This window comes from Glossina fuscipes, unplaced genomic scaffold (assembly GCF_014805625.2).
Source record: "Glossina fuscipes isolate IAEA_lab_2018 unplaced genomic scaffold, Yale_Gfus_2 1, whole genome shotgun sequence".
NCBI classification, from domain to species: Eukaryota; Metazoa; Arthropoda; class Insecta; order Diptera; family Glossinidae; genus Glossina; species Glossina fuscipes.
The window spans coordinates 21,235,995-21,259,168 of NW_023998415.1; the positions used below are offsets into that span (position 1 = coordinate 21,235,995).

The window sequence follows — 23,174 nt, forward strand, 5'->3', positions numbered from 1 at the left end:
AGAGAGAGAGAGAGAGAGAGAGAGAGAGAGAGAGAGAGAGAGAAAGAGTAAGAGAATGATAAACAGCCAAAGATAGGTAGTCTTCATATACATGCATCCGTACACATACACATACACATGCGCACGCATGCGCGCGCGCGCACACACCATTTCCTCTCAGATACCATAGACCCTCATTTCGATTACCATTGCAATCAAATGCAGCTGTTAGTTGACACGACACAATAGTAGTGGGCGTTGATAGTATAAACCCGTAGCTTGCACCTAATGAAGATGTTGAAGAGGTGTTTTAATGCGAACACAGTTACCATTAGTCAAAAGTCATAATATGAAAAGATCATCTTAAACTACAAGAATTCATAATCATTTTCAGCGGTTTACTAATACGCGCAGACAGACTTAAAAATAATTATATACATCTTGTTTCCTGAAACGATTCGAACCAACGAGGGCAGATGTTATTTATGCTAATTTCCCGTAACATATTAATTTGAATTGTATCTTAACCTTTCGCGACAACAAATCACACTTGAATTTAATCGAAATCAAGCAACTATTGGTCCCCCTCTCCTTTTTTTTACAAACATAAGTATACTACCGTATGCTTTGCTTTAGGATGTGCATCTGCATTTTCCAATTGCCATAATCGCATATGCGAGAAAATTTATATCCATCGCTTAAACCCCAAGCGAGGTTGTTATGAATATCAACGTCATATAATGAGCATGCAAAAAACGAGGCTCAGGTGGGGGCTCTGGAAGAAAACTACAAAAAACTCAACGGCTTCCAAATTATAGGCTCTTAGAAACTATTGCCAAGGGATTTAAGACCTATCCAGAATGAATGCGCGCCATCTAATCTAATCGCAGAACAATTCTTGATCTTCGGTACGTTCTACTAGATATAATATATTACAAGATTCCGAAATTGAGAAAAAATCAATGTCGCCTAGGCCAATGGATGAGAGGTGCAATTATCAAGTCGTCATTTAGGACGGCTTTTAACGTAGCGAACAGTCGATTGATAAAGACATGACACTGTCGAGTGGGCGTAGAATTTCTGCTTCCATGTTTCTTTCTCCCTGATCCATCCTCACCATGCAAATAGAGGACACTTCCTCCTTCGGTATATCCTTCAATTTTCTCTGTTTCAATTAACATTTATCGTGATAGCTCGATAGGCACAATAATTGCAATCAAGTTTAATTCACTCACCTCAACATAGCTCGAATATTGATACGAACTAAAAACACAAGAGTCAATAAAAATTTCGACCTATTTTTCCTAGTTAATGAACTCTAGGAAAAGCTGATCTATGACTTAGTGTAAACATACGAAAGGATATTCAAAACTAGATCAAGTAGGGGTCATCGGCCTGCATTGCGACTCAAAAGTCAAAAGTAGGCACGAATACCTAAGCCAGGTGAGAAGTTTAGATAACTTAGCTTCAACGCCTGCTGGCCGAGATGACGGTGCCCTATAGAGATAACAATTAGTGCATTGTGCCTAGAATGAAAAAAAAAAGAGAAAATTTTACTCCGACTTTCCTCCATAGTAGGCAAATGTTTCCAACGTACATATTGTACAACTTTAGCAAAGGGGTAGAAATGATTCGCTTATAAAGACGCCTACAATAGGCAAAACATTGTAACCCATTACCTATAAGAGAAATTTAAGTAAAAGTTGCGACAATTTCTGCGGCTTAGTGTGAAAAAGTCACTATATCCATCTGACACGCCCATATATAACGAAATATTTAATAATACTTACAATTAGCCATAATTAATTTGGCATTATAATTGAAACGACGATAGTCGATATAATAAATCGATGGGAAATGTCGCCTCTGTTCTTATATCTTATTGAACAATTAAATATAAATATGATTAGATGTGAAATGTAAATGAAAAAAGGAATCTCATTCGTCTTACCTGTGTATGCCTAACTATATGCACAAATCCTTGTAATACCATATCTTGCGCATATCGAGAACTTGTTGTGGAATGAGGAGAAATGTGTTCGCGTACTGAGCAATGAATGTAATATGTAATACGTTGATATACGCTTATGCTAATCAACGAAAACAAACAGCAGGAAGTAACGACATATGTATTTGCACCAGCTAAATAAACGCTAATCCGTCTGTCCGGGTATACGCTTTCTGTTTATCATCAGCCCACTGTTGATTGCTGCAAATGGTATAAGCAAACGTTTATTTAAAGAAACTAGTATTGTTGTGTGTGCATCCATTCGGATGTATCAGTTGCATTTTGTTGTACGTTATATTATGGAAATAAAGATAAATTTCCATTAACACGTTACAAGATGACAAAAGTCGAGATATGTTAGTTGACTTTATACCGCCGGACACAATTAATCGCCTGTAAACATGTGGTGTGCTTAATAATTCAATGCATAGGGTAGAATTTTGGAAAGCTTTTAGCCATCGTGTTGCTTCTCTATTTGCTGCATGTTCATAAGTCAACCAAAGTTAGCCCTGGCATTTTGCTATTTACTTATTTATTTTTATACCCATCACCGAAGGGCAAGTTGTGGGTATATTCCCTTTGTAACAACGCTTGCAAAACCCAGAATGATGCTTCAGAAACCCCACAAACTGTATATAATATATTCGATTTAAGTATGCCCGTCCGTCCGTCCGTCCGTCCGTCCGTGAAATGTCAGTTGTAAACATTGTCCTGGCCGGAAAAATGAACCTGTCGACTTCAAATTTGGCGAAAGCATTCGAAGTTGTTGTACACACGTTAGTATGGAAAATCAATTAGATCGGGCGAACGCCTCAAATACCACGTAAACTGAGAACACCCCTGCTTATCAAAAGGAATGAAAAATTGGCTTTTTGTTCATGATTCTGCAAACAATTGGAAGAACGGAACCGCTTACTCAAATTTGTACATTTTTATTTTAAAAGCCCATAATGTCTATAAATTCTTGGCTCAACTGTATGGTATCTGTAGTAAATATTTCCCCGTTAGCGAAAATGAAGATTTCGTCTATGAATTTTCGAAAGGATTTGAAACTGATCTAAACTTTTGAAATGATATGCCTACAGCGCCCTCATGTCTATGTGACAAAGATTGAGAACACTTTTGTTTTCCGTCACTTCCACTTTTATTCTGAAAATGACAAAACTCAGGCGCGCCCTGAGTATGAATATTTAATCCTTTCCCCTTTTTTTAGTCGTTCTCAAGACAAGGGCGATGGGTATAAAATGTTCGGTAACGACCGAATATAATTTTCTTAGTTGTTTCTTTCTTCTTTTTTATTTATTTTTTTTTTATTTTTTTTTTTTAATTTTTTTTTTTTTTTTTTTTGCTTTATTATGTCTATTTATACGGATATAAGCATAGATGTATTTGCATATATACGTACGCACGCAAACACTCTGGTATTTACATATATAAAAAACTGAATGATTAAATTTTTATTTATTAAACAAATTGTATTATAAAGTTTTTTTTTTTCATATTTTATTCAATTCATCGCCACAGTAGTTTTCATCATTTTTCTTTATTCTCTCTGTAGAGTGTAAAGCGTAAAAACTGTCGAATATTTTGCCAAAATTTCACTATTCTAGTTGCTTAAGTTCGCTTACAAAACGAAAATGTATTGAATCTTAAACGAATATTTATGATAGCTACGCTGATATCGCATAATAAACACGTCAATGTGCATTTCATTTCATCTATTCATCTCTTCTTATTCTCTCTTTCGGTTCCGGTCGATCATGTTGTTGTAAAAATTTCACAAATAAGTTTCACCTGAAATTTAATGGCATAAATATGAGGGGTGTAAGAGAGTCGGATCAATTCGTGCGTACATAAGCTTTTCTTTGTTTTACTATGTTTTTTTGTTTACTTTGTTGCCTCTCGTTCTGTTTATGGATTTTCTATATGTACGTATTCCTCTGACAGCATTTTTACCGCCCACAGGAAACACTAAACTTTCAATTTCCTGTGAACATGTTGTTGCCGTTGTTATCGTTGTTGTTATTGCCATTGTTGCTATTATTATTATTATTCTTATTATTATTATTATTATTATTATTATTATTATTATTATTATTGAGTTTTTTGTCTGCTGCACAACATTCTGCTGTTTTTCATAACTTGGTTGCTTGGTTGCTTGCTTGGTTGCTTGGTTGCTTGGTTGCTTGCTTGCTTGCTTATTGCTGTTACAAGCCCCAAATCTAAGATGTCTTTAAAACATAATTAATAGGAAATAGAAACAAGTCGTCAATATTTCATTTTAAACTTGAATTAATAAACACTAAAATCTTATATGCGCATATCTGTATGTGAAAGCATCAGAGCTATTCTATCGATGAGTTCAATAATTAAATAATTGCAGAAATTCTGTTGCAAAGTTAAACTAGAGATTTTATAATAAACATTCAATGTTAAGCTTTCTTTCTTCCTCTGAATATTACAAAATTTTAAAGTGAAATAAATCGCATTAAAGTTCCCTTTGCGGAAAGCTTAGAACTAGTTTTCAAAAATCGCATCGAATTGTATACACGACAGTTGGATAATTGGGACCAATCTCACTTATAGCTTTGCATCTTATACTGGACGATTTTTTTGCTTTTTTTTTCAATCTGTCCACGCCACACAAGATGTAACACGATGACAATCGAAGAAGGAAAGAACTCAAGAATGAGAAAGTGGTAGAGATTTTATGAAGTAAGCACAATAAAGACTGACTACTATAGCTACGATCAAGTGAGTTCTATCGGAGAGACAGATTTGAACCGATGAACATTAATTTGGTGGTAGGCATTGTTCTTATCTACTCGATTTCTCGTACGAAGTGCATGTAAGTTACAGTGTTTTGCGTACTCTGCGTATTGTTATAGGCGGGTCAGGCTCATTTTGAAACTTGATCTATAGCTAAGTAGCGCTACCGCAAAGTTTCTTAATTTCCTTGAGAATCGGTAGAATCTGGACATGGTGTGTTCAGAGGTAGCGCGGAGATTACGTGGATTTGCGAACAAAGAATAACAGAAACCAACGCGTAATTACGGCGTGACCTAAGCGTATTTTACAATCAAGCAAATCTCAATCAAATCAAATTTACGTCATTATCGTTTAGTTTTCTTTCTGTTATGTGACAATATTTATCATATTGTTTTTCCTTTTAATTTATCTCTTTTGCAGTTTATTGACATCGGCGTCGTTACATCGATTGAAATGAATCATAAACAAATTGAGAGTGCACGCAAGGGCCAAGCAATTTGTATTAAAATTGAACCAATTTCGGGCGAATCGCCAAAAATGTATGGCCGTCATTTTGATGCCACCGACGAGCTTGTAAGCAAGGTAAGGAAATATTGCTCGTTTTCATTTCGTTTTCATTTTCTGTAACGGTTGCAGGCGGTGTAAGGTGATGTTGTTTTTTTTTTTTTTTTATACTAAATCTCATTCATTGCGTCTATGCAAAAATGTAGTGCTTTCAAATGTAAAATATTTAACGGAAACTAAAAAAAAAAAAAAAATATAATTTCCTTAAGTGACTTTTAGTCCTGCTCACGAAGTTCACCAACGTTATTTCACGTATTTCAAAGAAATGCTGCGATATTTAAGCAAAGAAATCAACCAAGTAGTTTTTGATTGAAGGTTTAATCTATTGTCATACCGATTTAAGTTGGTCTGTCCGTCTTATGGCCCGTCATGTGTTTTTGTGTTCAACCCCCAAGTTGCAATTTTTGAGATATTCCGATGAAACGCGGTTTGGTCCAGGGACCAAGGAACCGAACCCTCTTTGAATGAAATTGGATCGGATCATTTTTACGACAGCGTATTCCATATTATGGGCTATTGTTGAACAAATTTTTTTTTATCTTTAAAATTCCTCGACAAAAATCAGTCAAAAATATCAATTCGATGTACTAAATGAATGAGGAAGATTTCAATGTGACAGAGTCGTTCTTTAAAGTTCCTACAATTAGTAAGCCTCTATGTAGATATAGTATCAAATTTTGTATTATATTATGATAAAAGTTGGGTGGAAATAATTGTCTGACATAGAAGTCTATTGCTAGAAACTCTAGTCATCGTAAGGATTCACGTGAAGAGTAAGTTTTTTTTTGATATTTCATGACGAAGGCAAGTAAATAATAATATAAAACTGTTGACGAAGAAGTTCACTGAGTTCTCGACCAGGTTGATTTCCGACGGCTTCATATATATAATTGGATTTTCTTATCATCGGTTGATGGCAAAGCTAGTTAATTCAGTTAATGTCGTTCAAACTTGGACGATACATTAAGCTTCCTTCTTCTTTTTGTTTAGTCTGCAGTCACGGATTTTTAAAAAATTTTATGTGAGAAGTATCGTAAAAGAGGAAAGAGAAAAATGAACAGCTAAATATATGAATTGATAATAAATTGACGCTACATGCGAGAGAAAGAGAAATTCGTTAATGCGCTTAATTTTCAGCCTATCCTTCAAGTTGTTTGTGAGAATGAAAAGATTTCGTTTAACACATAAAATTATTTACCCAAACAAATCGACAAATCGAAAGACTTTGAAAAAGATTCACTGTCGGTATTTTCTGAGGGCCTAGGAAATAAGCAAAACTACGGCGAAATTAAGGAAATCATGTTTCTTTTCCTGATAGTGTCAGTAAGTGCATCCATATCATATTGCCGTTGTATGTTTGTGTGATATACTGAATTTGTTTGACCGCCTCGGGCACATACAGTTAAACCTTCAGCAAGAGACAACAAGCCAGTGGATGTATGAGTGTAAATGTTGTTAGAGTTTTTGTATATCCGAGTCATAAAATTGCTTTTCGGCGATTTTGAACCGAAATAATGTTTGACCTCCACCCGCTTTTATATTCTAGGATATAGTATGAGTCTTGGTCTCTCTCACTTGTAAATAAATGTCGCTCTTATGTTCTGCTCTCTAGCGAATTTTATTGACGTCACTATTTACCTTCATTCATAAAAACATACATAAACTGATTCATGTGCTACCAGCTAACGTTCAACGTTGACACATTAACCTAGTTTGCGAATCTATTTTTAGTTTATATATATATATATATATATATATATATATATATATATATATATATGTATACATAAGCAGCATAATCTGGTATTATTGTAAAAACAAACAAGAAAAAAAAAGAAGAAAGAAAACACACACACACAAACGCGCACACACACACACACACACACCACACACACAGTTAAGCATTGATTGTCCTTTAGTAACCCAAAACACAAATAGCATCGAATGTGATTGCGTCATTAAATTCGATTCCATTTCTATTATCTTGGTTTACTCTGATGTAGATATATACATGCATGAGCATAGATGTGTTACATAAAGAAAACCTTCATATATATATATATATAAAAACGTATGTTTAAACATTTCACAAAAGAGAGAAAAAAAAACCAAATATTCGGATAAGAATAAGCAATTAAATAAACAATGGCATCACTAAGCCAAAGACACGTGCGCACACACACGAATGCCTCAATACTTCTTCGAAAGTGGTCAGGTAAAAATTGTATAGCGCCCGATATAATTGCAATAGAAGTTCGACTATAAGTCGCATATAACTCTTTAAGGAACGTATACACCACTGCTCTTGATTGCTCCGCTAATTGTAAGAGAGAGAGGAGAGTGGATAACATCTAAAGGTGTGATATGCTTTTAAATAAAAAAAAATAAAATAAAAAAAAAATTAAAATAAAAATAAAAAAGAAAAGTAAACAAATGTGTTTGTAAAATTGAACTAATTCTCTGCTTGCAAATTTTTCAACAATATATCTAAATATTTATTCGAATTATTATTTATTTATTCATTTTCGATTGTTTATTTATTTATATTAACGCAAAAAATCGTCTTTGTATTGCAACATAATTCGCTATGTCTTGATTTCATATAATGCATAGTTATACGTACTTATGGCATATGCGTATGTATGTGCGTATATTTGTGTATGCATGTTTAATTCTTGTCGTTAACGTTTGACAATTGATTATAGCAAACTACAACCTATACATAACTAATTAAAAATTCAGTAAATAGCTCGTGTAATGTGTGTGGCTTGCTTGCTGTCGACAAACCTCCCTATGTCTGCCAATCACTCAATCGTCAATTCAGTTGGGTAGTAGAGGGCACATTCATTTCGTCAGACCGTTTGTGAGACGAAACAAAGTTAAAAAAAAAAAAGAAAAAAAAAAAAGTGAAAAAAAAAAATTAGAAATATATTAAAAAAATAGCAATATTTTTTTTTTTTAATTTTTTTATTTTTTTTTTTTTTAATAAACGAATTCACTCCATCTATCAAGCAAAGCGAGCGAAAATCAATTAAGACTGCATGTGCATGTGTGCGAAAGTTCAACTAATCAACGTATAAATGAACGTGACCGAACCTCAAATTTATCAAGAGCCTCGAAACGATATCGCCGTATTCGTAGACGAGTGCGTAAACAATTTGCCATAAAGCATGCTTTTAGGTATCCACCAGAATCCGTAACACTCATAATCCCTAGAAGAACCACGTAACAGCAATCAACTTATAAGACAATCTATACACATATATCCATATATATATATATAGTTTTGATAAACGTACACTCTTAAACCCATTTCACTTATTAACTCGTTCGAATGAAAGTGGAGAAAGTTGCTGATGGATGGAAAGAAGCACTATTCGCCCACAAAGGATATGCACGTGCGTTAATCGAAAACCCAGTACAGATATCGATCGGAAAGTTGATTTGCCAACAAAATATTCAATGCGAAAACTATCTATATATGATGCGCTCGCGAAAAATAGGCAGCAAACTTAAAGCAGATCTTGATTCAAAGCTTAACCGTAGTACGTATCAAGTCCCAGAGATTATCTGGCCCTATAGTTAGATTAACTGCAATCGTGAGTTTCGCAGATTCACTTCACGATAGATAAAATTTGGGTATTTGTTCGTTAATTGGCCGACGAGGCTTATCATATACGCAAAAATGAGATACAAACTCCAATTCGTCGTATATGACGAAAAGCTTAGTCTCGTTATTATGTAACATATTCCGAGTGCAACTCGGAAATAAACTAAAAGGGAAGAATAGATTTCGTTTATTTCGAGTCGCTGAAAATTTGAGCATCTAATTGGTATATAGCCGTTCTCGATGTTAATCTTTGCGCCGCCAATTATTTCTTTAATCAATTACGTACGTTATGGCTGCTTAAAGCCATGACATTTTTTAATAAATGACTTTTTCTATATTTATTGTTATCGCTATTCATTTACGATCATATTTATGAATTTTAAATGATGCAACATCGAACGGGAAAAAGACGAACACAACACACAAACATCTTATATATACATATTATTCATATATGCATTCATTAATAATAAGTAAACATTTATGCATATATTTGTAAGGAACTCTCATTTATTTTTACTGTTATAATCTCTCTTTCTCTCTCTCTCTCTCTCTCTCTCTCACTCTCTCTTTATCTATCTCGTTGCCTTTGCAGATATCCCGCCAAAGTATTGACGCTTGTAAAGACTATTTCCGTGATGACTTGATTAGAGCTGACTGGGCTTTAATGGTTGAGCTAAAAAAACTTTTCCAAATCCTATAAATTGCTTTGTAACAGAACGACAGAGAACGAAACACACAAGATAAAAAAGAAGAAAAATGATATTTGTTTGGAAAAATAATAAATAAATATAATAAACTTAAATAAATGTGAAATATTTGAGCAAAAAAAAAAAATAAAAAAAAATAAATACATAAAAAAAATTTAATGTCATTCTAAGTTATTAATCACGGCTGCTTAGGTGCAGTGTCAGCGCCCGATTCAATTCCATTATGAGCTACACTACACGTAAGTAGAAGAGAAATCGTGAAAAAAGAACAACAATTTGCCCATATTCCCAATAAGTATGCCAAGCAGGCCAATACAGTTGACGGAACTAGCGTTCGCATATTACTACATCCATGCATCCCTATTGCGGCAATAGGGAGCAAAAGGGCGGAATCGATATAAAGTTCAAATTGCATGATCGCAAAACTAATTATGCGCGCAAGAGAATATAGGATATTGGAATGTAGGCGTGGACATCTGTTTTAAAAATGCTTGAAAATGTGTAAGGCGTTGTTTTTTCACCTTTCGCCGAAAATTGTGACAAATTATTTGAGTCTCACGCCCTCAATTCAACACATTTCATTTTATTTTTTTCAATGCTCCGTGCTCGCAGAGACTCTTATTACGTCAGCAATGAAAGTTCGGCTTGAGGATTTCGAAGAAAGCAAGTATTTCGGAAGAATTTCAAGTAAAAGCAAAAAAAATAAAAAAAACAGAAGGATTTTCGTTAGGCAATGAGCTAAATCGGGTTATGACGCATAAGCTATATGTAATTCAGAGTTTCACTTAAGTGCATTTATGCGTTGTGGCTTATTTCTTTTTAAAGGGCAATAACTGACGCAGAATATTTTACGACGTCATACGAAATGTTTGTGACCCTGATATGATTTTACGATTACTTTTAACAACTGTGACGTCGGCGCAATAGGATGCCGAGGAAATATGGTCATTCACATTTAGGATAGTAGAACATGTATTTACAAACATACACACATATATATATATATATATATATATATATAATAAATGTGTATATAATATTATATATACATATATATATATATATATATATATATATATATATACATACATATATATACAAGTATATATATATATAAATATATATGTGCGTTATTTTAAGTGAAATATAGATATGTAAACGTTGCTGAAAATACATATTCAATGACTGCATAGTTCCTAACCAGCTTAGGGTGTTGGAGCAAATTATTGATTATGAAAGAAACGGACGACGTATGAATGCATGATTACCGAGAGCATTCCACCCAAAAAATGTAATACATAGAAATTTCATTTACAAGGTTGTCGCATACGACATGCGCATCTTTTCATTCATAAAAACTATGTTAAAATGTGAATGAACTCGTATCCCCAGTTAGATTAAAGCTGACAACATTCCAAAGCTCATCGTCAATGTTTCGTGCAAAAAAACATATATAGTTGTGTGTGCTGCTGAATATGTAGTTATAACAATGAATGAAAATGAAAAACTCACATATACGTATATATGTATATATATATATATATATATATGTATATATATATATATGCTGGGATAAAAAGGAGAGGAAAAAATTCGAAAAAGTGAAAAACTGAATGTATCCACCGCTACTGAAAAAAAGTAACCTAATCTAACACACATATATATATATATATATATATATATATAGATAACTTTGTTTGACAGCTTAAAGGCAATGAACTTTTCGTGTCTATCAAAGGACTAAATTTGCGTAAACTATCTTAACAGAGAGTTTTTGTCCCTGTGAAAGAGAGTTTCAGATAATGTTGTTATGAATGACGCAAACCCATTGGTCCGTCAATGCTATTACTGGAGAAGGAAAAACGAAAATTTTCAGCGAACATCTCATCTATATTCGCTCAAGGATTGCGACATACGAATTGATATTCGAAACATTACATCGATTTTTATATTCATTGCCGAAAAATCAACACGAAATAGGAATTAAATATTTTGCTCGTAGCATTCAGAGAACTACGCAATATTTTATAAATAAACAATGTATGCAAAACACATATATATATATATATATACATATATGTATACATATATTAGTCAACATGATGATATACTGTTTATTGGTAATCATTTTTACATACGCCGTCGCATTATAGGCGTATGTAACACAACTAAATTATATAGCTGTGAACGTTTTTTTTTTTTTTTTGCTTCCAGGACACTTAAGTCCATTAAAATAAAATGTTCAAATGTTTTCGAAATTTTCTCCAATACGAAGAAGCACTTATCTTCCTTTTTTAGTTCCACGCTGCTCTTACGACATGTATGGTGATGTCTCAAGAAAGTAACTTTTGCACTTGGATTATGTACATTTCCTGGATTACCATCCAACTTGTTGCGACGTGTTGCGGATTTTAATGTACAAGGGGCAGTTATAGGGCCAACATAGTCAAACAGGCAAACAGCAATTCACACTACTATTTCTCTGGCCCCCGCAATAACGCGCGGACCTGTTAGTTAAATGCGGAACTTTCATGGTAGGTGCAAGCAGACGATCCCTCAAATTTTCGATGACCTGTCCGAGACCAAATGTAAATATATAACGTCAGTTTAGCTGATCAATTTATGCCACAAAACAGGAAGGTACAAATTGCTGACGCATGCGGGCCATGTTCGAGAAAAAGCAGATATGATAGATCTCATGTTAAACGAGTATAAAAAGAATAGCGGCATATAGTTACATATATGAGTAAAATTAGTCAATCTTTGTTAACTCAATTGAGTTTATATTTATTAAAAAAGTAGAAAATTGGCTTAATATATAAAATGTATGGGACTATCTTTTAGTAACTACTGCATCTAGGTAGTTGGGGGTAGGTGTGGACGTCATACGCTTAAGAAAACGCTTTAACAAACGCGGTCGCTTACGTCTTGCGGTATTGCGATAGTTTTCTTTTGAAAGTCATTCCCCCCCCCCCCCGTCACTAATGATTTGCAATGAAAAGGTGTTATCAATTTCTTGCTCTAAGTGGCTTATCCAAAGTCGATTGGAGACTTAATATGCTCCGCTTATGCTTAAAATTGAGCAGACAAAAAATAGATTCTTGTATGTATTGTGATAAGAACGTTTTCGTAGATTTTGATATAGAAGAGTAGAGGAAGACTAGATTTGAACCGATTTCAATTGGTTGTCTTGTGACGGACGTAGTTTGGACACGCCTGCTGCAGATTGCTGAGTTATGTATATAATTCTTTGATTTGCTTTGAAGTCGCTTTCTTCTTTTTTTTTTTTTTTTTTTTAGTCTCCAAAAAATAAAAACATCACCCCAGGCATGTAAACTTAATCGGGACAAAGATGAAATTTGAGGATAAGTCATACTTTCGAGTTGCTTTACAGCGTAAATGCAGAAATGTTTACAAATGTAAATCGAAACATTTCTGCTCGCTTCAGATGCGCACACGACGGTTACCAAGCAAACATGTGCCGGATTGTGTATCAATCAACTTAATTACTTAAACTGGTAATTTTGGAGACCTCGACGACGAGGAGAACAACTATATGAAAACCCATTTCTCTCTCCGTCTCTCTTGAGCGATTTTTTTCTTTTTTCTCATTGTTTTCGTCCTTGCGAAACGCGTAAATCTGAGCATAATTTTTCACACAAAATTACAATAAAACGCAAAAAAAAAAAAAAGAAAGACGCAAATATCGTATCTCGCACGTGTAATAATGATCGATTATATTTCTATATTTAAGAAAATGTGAAAAGGAAAACGCCTGTGAAAATTAAATGAAAACGAAAGGATGTCTATTACGGATGTCTTTCGTTCTGGCTTCAATTTACGATATACGTTTCTCTGTTCAAACCTCATATTCATATATAGAGTATGTAGTGAAGCTTTCTTCTTTTTCTTCTTTTTTCGCCATTGCGTACGAATCATTAGCAAAAGATACAAAAGAGACAAGAGAAAAAAAAAAAAAAAAAAAACAAAAAGAAAAAACTATTACGCTCATTAAAATGCTTAGGATAGAGACGAAGAAATTGCTTTTGGAAAAAATGAAACCTTCAGATTGCATTTTCATATGGCAGAAAGTTTCATTCATGAAAAAGTGATTTTTCGAAAAAACAATTTCAGTCATAGTCATATATATATATATATATATCCTTTTTACTTTTATATAAGAATACATTATATTATATCTATGTATATGTATATAGATAAGAAAACTAAAAATGGTATATATTGATGTGTGTAAAGGATTGATTTTAACAGAAAGATAAGAGCAAACAAAAGAGAGAATGATGCAAAGAGATACAATCAAGTGACGCTACGGTATACGTGTCAGAGCATTCAGTCCATTCAGACCATTTTGAATATAAATTATGCCGTTCTATGAAACGAGGTCAATTTTTCTCTCCGATGAGATTATTTTTGCTAATTGTGTCCTTAAGATAACAACGAATATGGAGAGAGAAAAGAAAGGAATGCGTAGTGCATCGTGTATGAAGGATAAAATATACCAAAAAAATATTGAATGAGAAAAAGCAAATACATACACACATATCTATTTATGAAAGCGTATATCATATACACAAGGATTATTTATAATTTCATTGAAATAAAAATACATATAGTCTTATACTAAGCAATTGAATGTATGCCCGTATATGTGCTTGTATATATTATTCGTGTATATTTATTTGTAGCTAAATTTTGATTATGAATGAATTGTATACAATAGGTATATAAATATATATAAACACACACATAAGATATATATATATATATATATATATATATATATATATATATGCAAGCAAAGAGCTAAATCACCTCAAATGTTTTACGCCAAATCAAAATAAGCACACACGTACAAATGTACATATATATATATATATATATATATGCGAATATTTTGTTTTTTGTGGTAGCTTCAGCAAACATGCCTTTAAAAAGACAACATAATACAAGGCATGTATATGTCCTCATGCCCGTACGTATATAATGTAGGGGAACGACGTTCGCTGTTTCCATTTAAAATATCATAATTTAATTAAATGAAAATATTGTTGGTTTTCTGTATTCTGTATTCTGTTTTTTTTTTTTTTTTTTTTTTTTTCTTTTTTACTTAGTGAGAAATCAAAGGTATCCGTTAAAGCATCCTAGCAATCCTTGATATTCACTAATTAAAAAGAAGTTACACAGAAGAATAACATTACACGCTTTAATTATTATCTAAAACTTTTCCATATTCGTATTGCTCTGACAAGCGGCCTTGAAATCATTATATTTAGTTAACTGCACGAACCTTTTAACAATATTTCATTACTTTAATTGTTAAGATAAATTTATATTTTATTATCATTTGTAAGCCTAGATGTTATAAGAAAATAAAATGAGAGAAAAAAATTAGAAATTCTTTGAATTATTTTTTTGGAAATTTAATATTTAATTAAAATATATGAAAATAAAATTTTAATAAGTCATCTTTAACCCGTTCACTACCATGATCTTCAGGGAAAAGCGTTCATCATACACTTGATTATATGAGCGGAATCTCCATGAATTGCTCAAGCCACCTCGAGTAATACGATTTACTCGACTTCTCGGTTATGTCCGCTGGTACGCTAAAAGCATTATATTACATAACTAGCTGACTAATTTTCGTGCTTTTATCCAAACTTGGATAAATCCGGTTATAGCAAATTTTTCCAAATTTATTACGACTAAGGTATGTATCTATATAATTCAATTCTATTCACATTAGGAGTAAGCATCGTTTGTTACGTATATATGTATACATATACATATACAAAAATATAGAATCAACATAAATATTATAAGCGAGGTGAACAGTTGTTCAGCGGCAAAAAAATTAATTTTTTTCTCCTTACGATCAAGCAAGATCGTAAGTCGCTTCTTCATTGAGAAATGAGGCGATATTTAAAGTCAATTCGTCTGATTTTCCTCATCTTTACGTAACTGTGAATGAAATATTAATTCAATATTAAACATCGACCTTACGTAAACAATCGCGGGAATACAAATTTTGTCGATTATAATTGCACTAGAGCGGGCAAGGACGTAAGAACTCGAGCGGAAAGATTTATGACTTAGCTCTTCCTAGCTTGGAAAGTGCAAAACCTTTATCGACTACATTTAAATTTATAGAACAATTGTCGGCCGACATTATTGCGTATTGGATTGATTGGGAGCAAAATGGAAAGGCCCGCATAAAAACAACAAAAAAACAAGTAAGGAAGTTTTATTCGTCGGGGGCCGAATCTCGCGTACCCATCACTATTTTTTTCGCATTATACTCTCCAAGTTCCTTTATTTGATAGCCATAGCGCCGGTATTACTAAGAAAAAAATTAATCGCGGTGTCTACCATCCAAAAATTTTTGTTTAAAAAATTTAAAAAAAACTGCACGCCCCTCCTCCGACTTGTTTGGCCCCATTTTCAATAGCAACCTGCGTGCAGATATTTTCAATATTTTTACCAAATTTGAAGACGATATCTTAATTTTTGCGATCAGGAGAGTGCCAGCAACACGCACCACCCAGTCACACAGACGGCCAAACATGGCTAGATCTACTCAGAATGTCAAGATTATATATGCTTTATAGGGTCTTTTAAGCGTCCGTTTGGATGTTACTGGCACTATGAAAAAAAAAAAAAAACAAAATACCATGTTTGGCGGTGGTGGGTATAAAAAGACTTTCTACCGCATTACCTCATTCATCAAGCGTATACATAAATTTATGAATTATTTTCGTGATCGCATCATCCTCTATTTTCGGGCCCAAGTAACCGTTATTTCGTAAATCCGATAAAGATAAAGAATACGCGAATACGAAACTAATAACTATTTTGAGTTGTCCGGCGAATTGCATTATTCCGAAGTCATAAAATTATAGGGAATTGTTGCATTCGTCGTGTCGAACGATGGGAAGGGTATATTCAAAAATAAAATGCATTTTGCCAAAAAAGTCGTATTAACCTTATTAGTTACTTCTTTATCTATCGATAACTTTGAATTCATAATGGATTCATATGTTTTTTCGTAGAGTAATAAAAAACTTTAAGGTTGCAAACGAAACCAATCTCATAACATGCCGGACATGGGACAATTTGCAAGCACTCAGTAGGATATCTCAACCTACAGACACTAACATCATCGAACGTATACGGTACGTACGGTGTATACCTTGCTCGCCCAAGAAAGACATATTTTTATAGGTATTCAAGCGAAATAAATAAATTCAATAACTGTCAAAAACAAATCAAGTGCCCAGTTGTAAATGAGTGAACAAAGCCGTAACAGATCAATGTTTGACTCTTAAACTTGTAAACATTTACATTTGGCTAGAATAGGCGTAATCCTAGTAATGAATTTATTCATAGCAAAGGCAATATATATAAGGTGCAGAATGCTTCAATAAAGTTATCTTTCTATTCTCTAGGTCTGCTCAAACAACCACACTTTCATAAGACTTACTTCTATTTTTCAGTTAGCTTCAGAATCAACGCCCTATCCTCTGATCCTTACGCTACAATCGGGGTAGACAATAACATAAATCAACTTTACTGATAGTTATATATAAATATATATATATAGTTATTTTATAATTATATTTTTTAATTATATGAACTTGACTATATATATAGGTATATATATATATATATATATATATAGTATGTACATTCAACGTACTGTCAACATTTGGATATTTAATAAGTCGGAGAATCTGGGTCGGCTTAACCGTGTCGTGCGCCTCTTATCGCGCTTGGACGTGTTCCCATTTCATATGCACGAAAAGAGAAAGAAGTAAAGAGAGAAGAAGAAAGTTTCGATCAATGATTTAAAACGAAGATAAGAATTTGAAATTTCGAATTTTTATAAGAAATCGTATAACAAATACAAACAGTTTAACCGCTTCTGCATTTGCAGTCTTATGAACCTATTTAATTACACGTTCGCAAATTTAAAATTTCAGATGATACGAATTATACTCTCTTCCATTGTTAAATAAATGACTAAGATAATCATGAATGTGTGCGCAGTTCTAGCTTTTTCGTCTAAGTTTCTATACTTTTTGCGATATTTAAAAACCGAAAAAGGTACCTGTTTCTAGCAGAGAAATGAGTGAAATAGATATGGAAGTGAGTAGTAAGTATAAAAATGATTGCTTAAAGAGCGAGACATATTGATCGGATAATGTTCGTTCAGCTAACAAGCCGTAATGAGAAGTTTCTAGGGGCAACTGCTTCAAGGCAGAGCTTTTCTCAACAAAGATTAAGTAAATCGTACCAATCGATCGCCTATCCATTTCAATGGTGAAGATGACTGGCTTGGCGTCGTCATTTAAGCGACTCTACAAGTAAATTGAAATTACCCGATAACTCTTAGGGAATCTTTTATGTTCAGTTTCGTATTTCATGGAAAGTTCGTATCGCGATTGTTGAATTGCGAATTTAAAAGAAAAATCATTTCATCGAATTTTTTTTTTAACTCATTCATAAACGTGACAATTCACACTCGCTTCATGTAAAGCACTCTCGATTAGTATTGCAGACGACTGAGATCTGTTTTAGAAGGAAGTGCTTCTATAATTGGCAAAATTTTACAAGCAAGCTACTCTCCCCACCCTCTCCGGCCCGTTTTACCTCTGAAGTATTCTTTGAATTGATGCTAATTTTTCCGTGAATCGTCACCTGCGTCATCAGGTAGAGCATCATGAATTTGTATTTCGTTTTGCCATTTTTACTAGTTTAGATTCGAATGAATAAAACTTTCTCTTCACTTATGTTTAGAACCTAACCGGTAACATTTCCTTGAAATTAATTCATTATTCAAATTCATTATTCAATCGATGGAAGTTACTCATTAAATATCCTACGACTGCGAACTTTAAATTGACCACGAGAATACCAAATGGTGGTTATAATGAAAAGTACGTCTAGTTTAAGTCCTTATGAGGACACGCACTCGTACAATCTTAATGCGACAACTTTGTACGACAAGTTGCTTAAAATGTAATAACTAATTCTTGGCATATTTCTTGATTGAGTTAGGAATTATAGATCAATTCGCAAAATAAGCGTAATTTGCTCTCAAACGCTTTCAGAACAGACAATTTTTACCCTTGTAGAAAGTATAAGAGACGTTCTTAAAATTTCGAGTTTCAACAGATGAACGAAGGGACAGACAGACAGACAGACAGACAGACAGACAGACAAACAGACAGACAGACAGACAGATATTCGTAATTCAACTCAAACGTCGTGATGTCGTGATCACGTTCGTGTGCAAAATTTCTATTAAGATAAGTAAATGCTTTAGATTAGTTAGAGATGAAAAAAAAATGCGTACGACACTTATTTTCGACCATTTTTTAGATTTGCCGAACTTTGCTCAAACATTGGTCAATTTTAATGCTCAGTCTTTTCGTTTGATTATGTATAGATCTCACACAATTCGCGCCAATATGTCATATTTATAGTCCTTTCGTCGAAACTTGTTTCGATTCGATTGCGACAATGTTGAGTACAAATTCACTGATATGCGAACTTTTATTTATTAAATTTTTTTTTCTTTTTGAAATCTCATTTTTTTTTTTTAAACAACATTAACATATGTATAGCGTTGGCGTGTTGCGTAGGCCACGCCCCGTATAAAATTTTCATACATGATATATATAATATGTGTGTATATATTTTGCTTTCAAAATGGCTGCCAACAATTTCAAGGCTTCAAAGTGACCTTGATAATGAAAAGCTTATTGGTGGCCTTCGCCTCCATTCATTATCAAGGAAAACAGATTTTCCCCTCGTATTTCCCCTATGTCCCATCTTAAGCATCTCGGAATCAGTTTGCCTACCTCGTTTCAACAGCATATCGGATGTGCGGAATAGTTTTTGCGACGCCTCTTACATCTCTTCCTCACTCCTACCGCTATCATATTAAAAGTACAATTAGTTTGTTAACCGTTTTGTTTATACATATATATTGTATATCCAAGGTTTATTTCTATCTTTCTCTGCTTAAATTCTTTGATAAATAACTTTCAGTTTTACATATTTACGTATATAGCTTTATTGCTTGCTCTGTATACTGCATACGCATTTCATATTGTTATTATTATTATTATTATTATTATTTTTTTATTTTTTTTTTTTTTTCATTTTATTCGAGAATGTTATTTGCCATCATACTGTTGCAGGCAACATTGTTTTACTATATATATTATATATTAACTTAGTTGCTGACATGTTTACATTCATGAATGTTGAGTTTCAAGTGCTTGACTTCCGTAGTTATTCGACTTGCTGTCGTTATTTTTGTTGCTATTATTGTTGTTTTTGCAGTTGCATCGATAAACACTATGTGTCTCGTATGTTGCGAAAGGATGCAAAAGGCATCTACGAAGGATACGATTCGTTTTTAGCTCGTCGTTGTCGTCGTCGTCGTCGTTTCATACGTCCTTTCATTTGACCAACGAGAGCAGCGACAACAGATTTCAAATGCAAATGCAATTTTCAGTCGCAGTACGAACTTCAAACTATCAAATTCTAATGTGCTAAACGTATCAATTTCGAACAAGAAAAAAAAAAAAAAAAAAAAAAAAAAAAAAAAAAAAAAAAGAACACTATAAAGCATCGAGAACAATATATTTAAACAAATCAGAAAAGGTTAAAGTAATTTAAGTAAATTAAAATCCCTTTGGGTGCGTGCGTATATGTTTACGCTTTATGCTGCTGAACGTGTTGAAAATTGAAAATCAATTCAATTTATTTACATACATAATGCATACATCATATATATGTATACGAATAAGATTTGTGTGTTAATGCAAATACTTTTAATAATCATTTAAACAAATATTATGAACACATATATGCTTACGGGCATACACATATGACCATATCTAAAAAAGAAAAAAACAAAAAAAAAAAAGTATGAGATTAACGACAAATCTACAAATAACATAACTTGACCTATAAGCGTAAGTCTTTCTTAATCCATTTAATAGAAGACGAGCGCACAGTGCGTACGTACATATATACATACATACATCCAAATGAATTGACGAAAAGCAAAAAATTCAAATATTGCTTAGAAGTGCTCAAAAAAAAAAAAACACCATTTAGTAAGATTATAAACGTACACTTGTCCTGTCTTCACGTTGACATACTTGACGGTGGGTAAGTAAATACATATATATTATAGTTAACAAAATTTCTCCCCTTTCTATTGCAATCGTCCATAATATGGATATCAAATGATGAATATCAAATAAATGCAATAAAGTCTGAGAATGTTAAAGATTTCCGTTTCAAAATGTTTACATAATAATTTCGTTTTCGAAATACGACGTCGTTGCTGGTTTTCGAAACAATTCACTTCTAAACGTTTTTTTCGCCTTCGCCTTCGCCTTCGCCATCGAAAGTCGTAAGTGTCGTGAGGTGTTTAATTAATCGAGCTTAAGATCGAAAATCGTAGAATGCTAGTCCTTAAAGTCATCTTTCGCACAACTAATCGTCTCAACATCTAACAGCGTTATTGCATTGTTGCTCGTCTGTCTATTTCTCTTAGAAATGATCATGTAATTAAATCATTTTGTTCTTTTTCATTGGTAGACATATGAAGAAACAAAAATTCCTCGTTATCTAGACAATTCGTATCGAATACGCGATAACTGTTATTAGATATTGAGTTTGAGAACCTACGCCTGATTAAAACATCTTTCAAATCGTCGATATAAAGGATTTAATCCTTCCTTATTACATAGAGACAAGGACATATATATATTTCCTATATATTGAAATTGCAAGGCACTTCGAGCCAGGAAAACTAGCGATGGACTCGGATGTCTCTCCGTTGAAGCCGAAATTGACGACCATTGAATTGAAAGATTTGTCAAACATGTTCAAGAGAAATTCAAAAATATGCCTTTCTAGGTTTCGCGTAGATCGGCTACTTGAACTCTCTCTTCATGTGAGACATTATTTTCACTTTTTTTCTTTGATAATGACATTAAGGTAAAAAGAGAGAAAACCTATTTACTTTTCACTCTTTCCCTGCGGGGGTCTGATGCTGAGACCCCTATTATTTATTCCTTATGTGAATGATTTGTACTCATACGTTGCATTCGGGGACGAGTGAGTTATTCTTGTATGCGGATGACATATGTTTTTCCATTATTTAATAGTGATAGCAAACCGAGCAAACCGAGGCCTTTGACTAAGATGTGAATGATTCTGGACTCAATCTAAGAACTAACCTATCCCCTTACATTAACTTCCATCTTGGTTATGTTGAGATAGAGTTTCTTTGTTGTCATAAGTGTTTACGCGTTATGGTTACCAGGGGTCTTTCGTTTGAAAGGCATGTGGATTTAATATCAGGTGGAGATTGTATCTGCCTCCTCTCGAGCTATATTGAATAGTTAATATGATTGTCAAGTTTATGCACAATGTCACGCGTTCGGATCATATCTCGTTTTATGTTGAAAGATTACGCGGTTTCACTTTCAGTGACAGAGTGTAGTTTCGTCGTCTAATTAATTTTCATAATGTGATGAGGAACATCGGGCTCGCCCGCCCTCTTTTATGCAATAAATTTAGATTTCTGCATTGTTTTCGAAAACATCAAAAGTATATTGCAAGATCTATAGATTGTCTTTTAAGAGGTGTCTTGTGGTGAGAGGGACTCGCTTTCGAAGTGGTTTGCCGCAAGAACTTCGTATTTTCTCAAACTCTGATAATGTTTTTCGTCTTGCGAGTGAAAGTGTCAGAATTACCACTGATTTGGGAAACTCTGCATTTTAATCTATCTATTTCTATTTAATTTGGCTGGGAAACCGAATCTGATGGTAGAATTAGTAGTAGTTTCACTACATCTACATATGCACAGGTACACTTATGTTTTTGTCCTTAACGGGTTGTACCGTCATATTGAATAAATAAATGAAATGAAATATAATATAATTTGTAATGGTATTTAAGAGCTGGATCGATTACATCGAGTATTCGAAAATGCATCCATTAGCTGTATATTTGGGCGAATTGCACATAAGATAATCAAGCTAGCAATTGAACGAGCACTTCCCACATTTTATGGAAAGCAGTAGCATAGAGGCTCCCTAAAAAATGCCTACTTATTGCAACGTTTTACAACTGAAGCCGAATTTGATAAGTATTTTGAATTTTGCATTCGAATCTGATGGAATTAGTTTACCTATAATATGATTTTACATTTCTCACTTAATTGCTATAAGTTCATGTTGATCAGTGTTAGGAAAAAGTTGTAAAGTTTTTTTTTTTCTTCATTTAGTTCTACTGGAAATTGTGCGTATCGAATTTCCGAAAGTAAACACGGCTTATTCTAGTTCAATGGTAGGCTCTTCAGAATCATATACATGCACGCTCAACTGCAGGCTATCAATCAATTATTCTCTATCCTATGCCGTATAAGACAATGAACGCGTTAGTTTATAATACAAAAATCTATCCGATGTTGAGATCCTTC

At 33.4% G+C, this 23,174-nt stretch overlaps 1 protein-coding gene across 1 annotated transcript in view; it reads left to right on the forward strand.

Moving 5' to 3' along the window:
* LOC119632575 (eukaryotic translation initiation factor 5B) overlaps positions 1-9,717 on the forward strand; it is a 48,205-nt gene extending 38,488 nt beyond the window's left edge. Inside the window, exons 8-9 of the mRNA XM_038025545.1 lie at positions 5,177-5,338; positions 9,526-9,717. Coding sequence (XP_037881473.1) covers positions 5,177-5,338; positions 9,526-9,633 — 270 coding nt within the window. The 3' untranslated portion in view covers positions 9,634-9,717. The remainder of the gene's footprint in view (positions 1-5,176; positions 5,339-9,525) is intronic.
* The last annotated feature ends 13,457 nt before the right edge of the window (positions 9,718-23,174 follow it).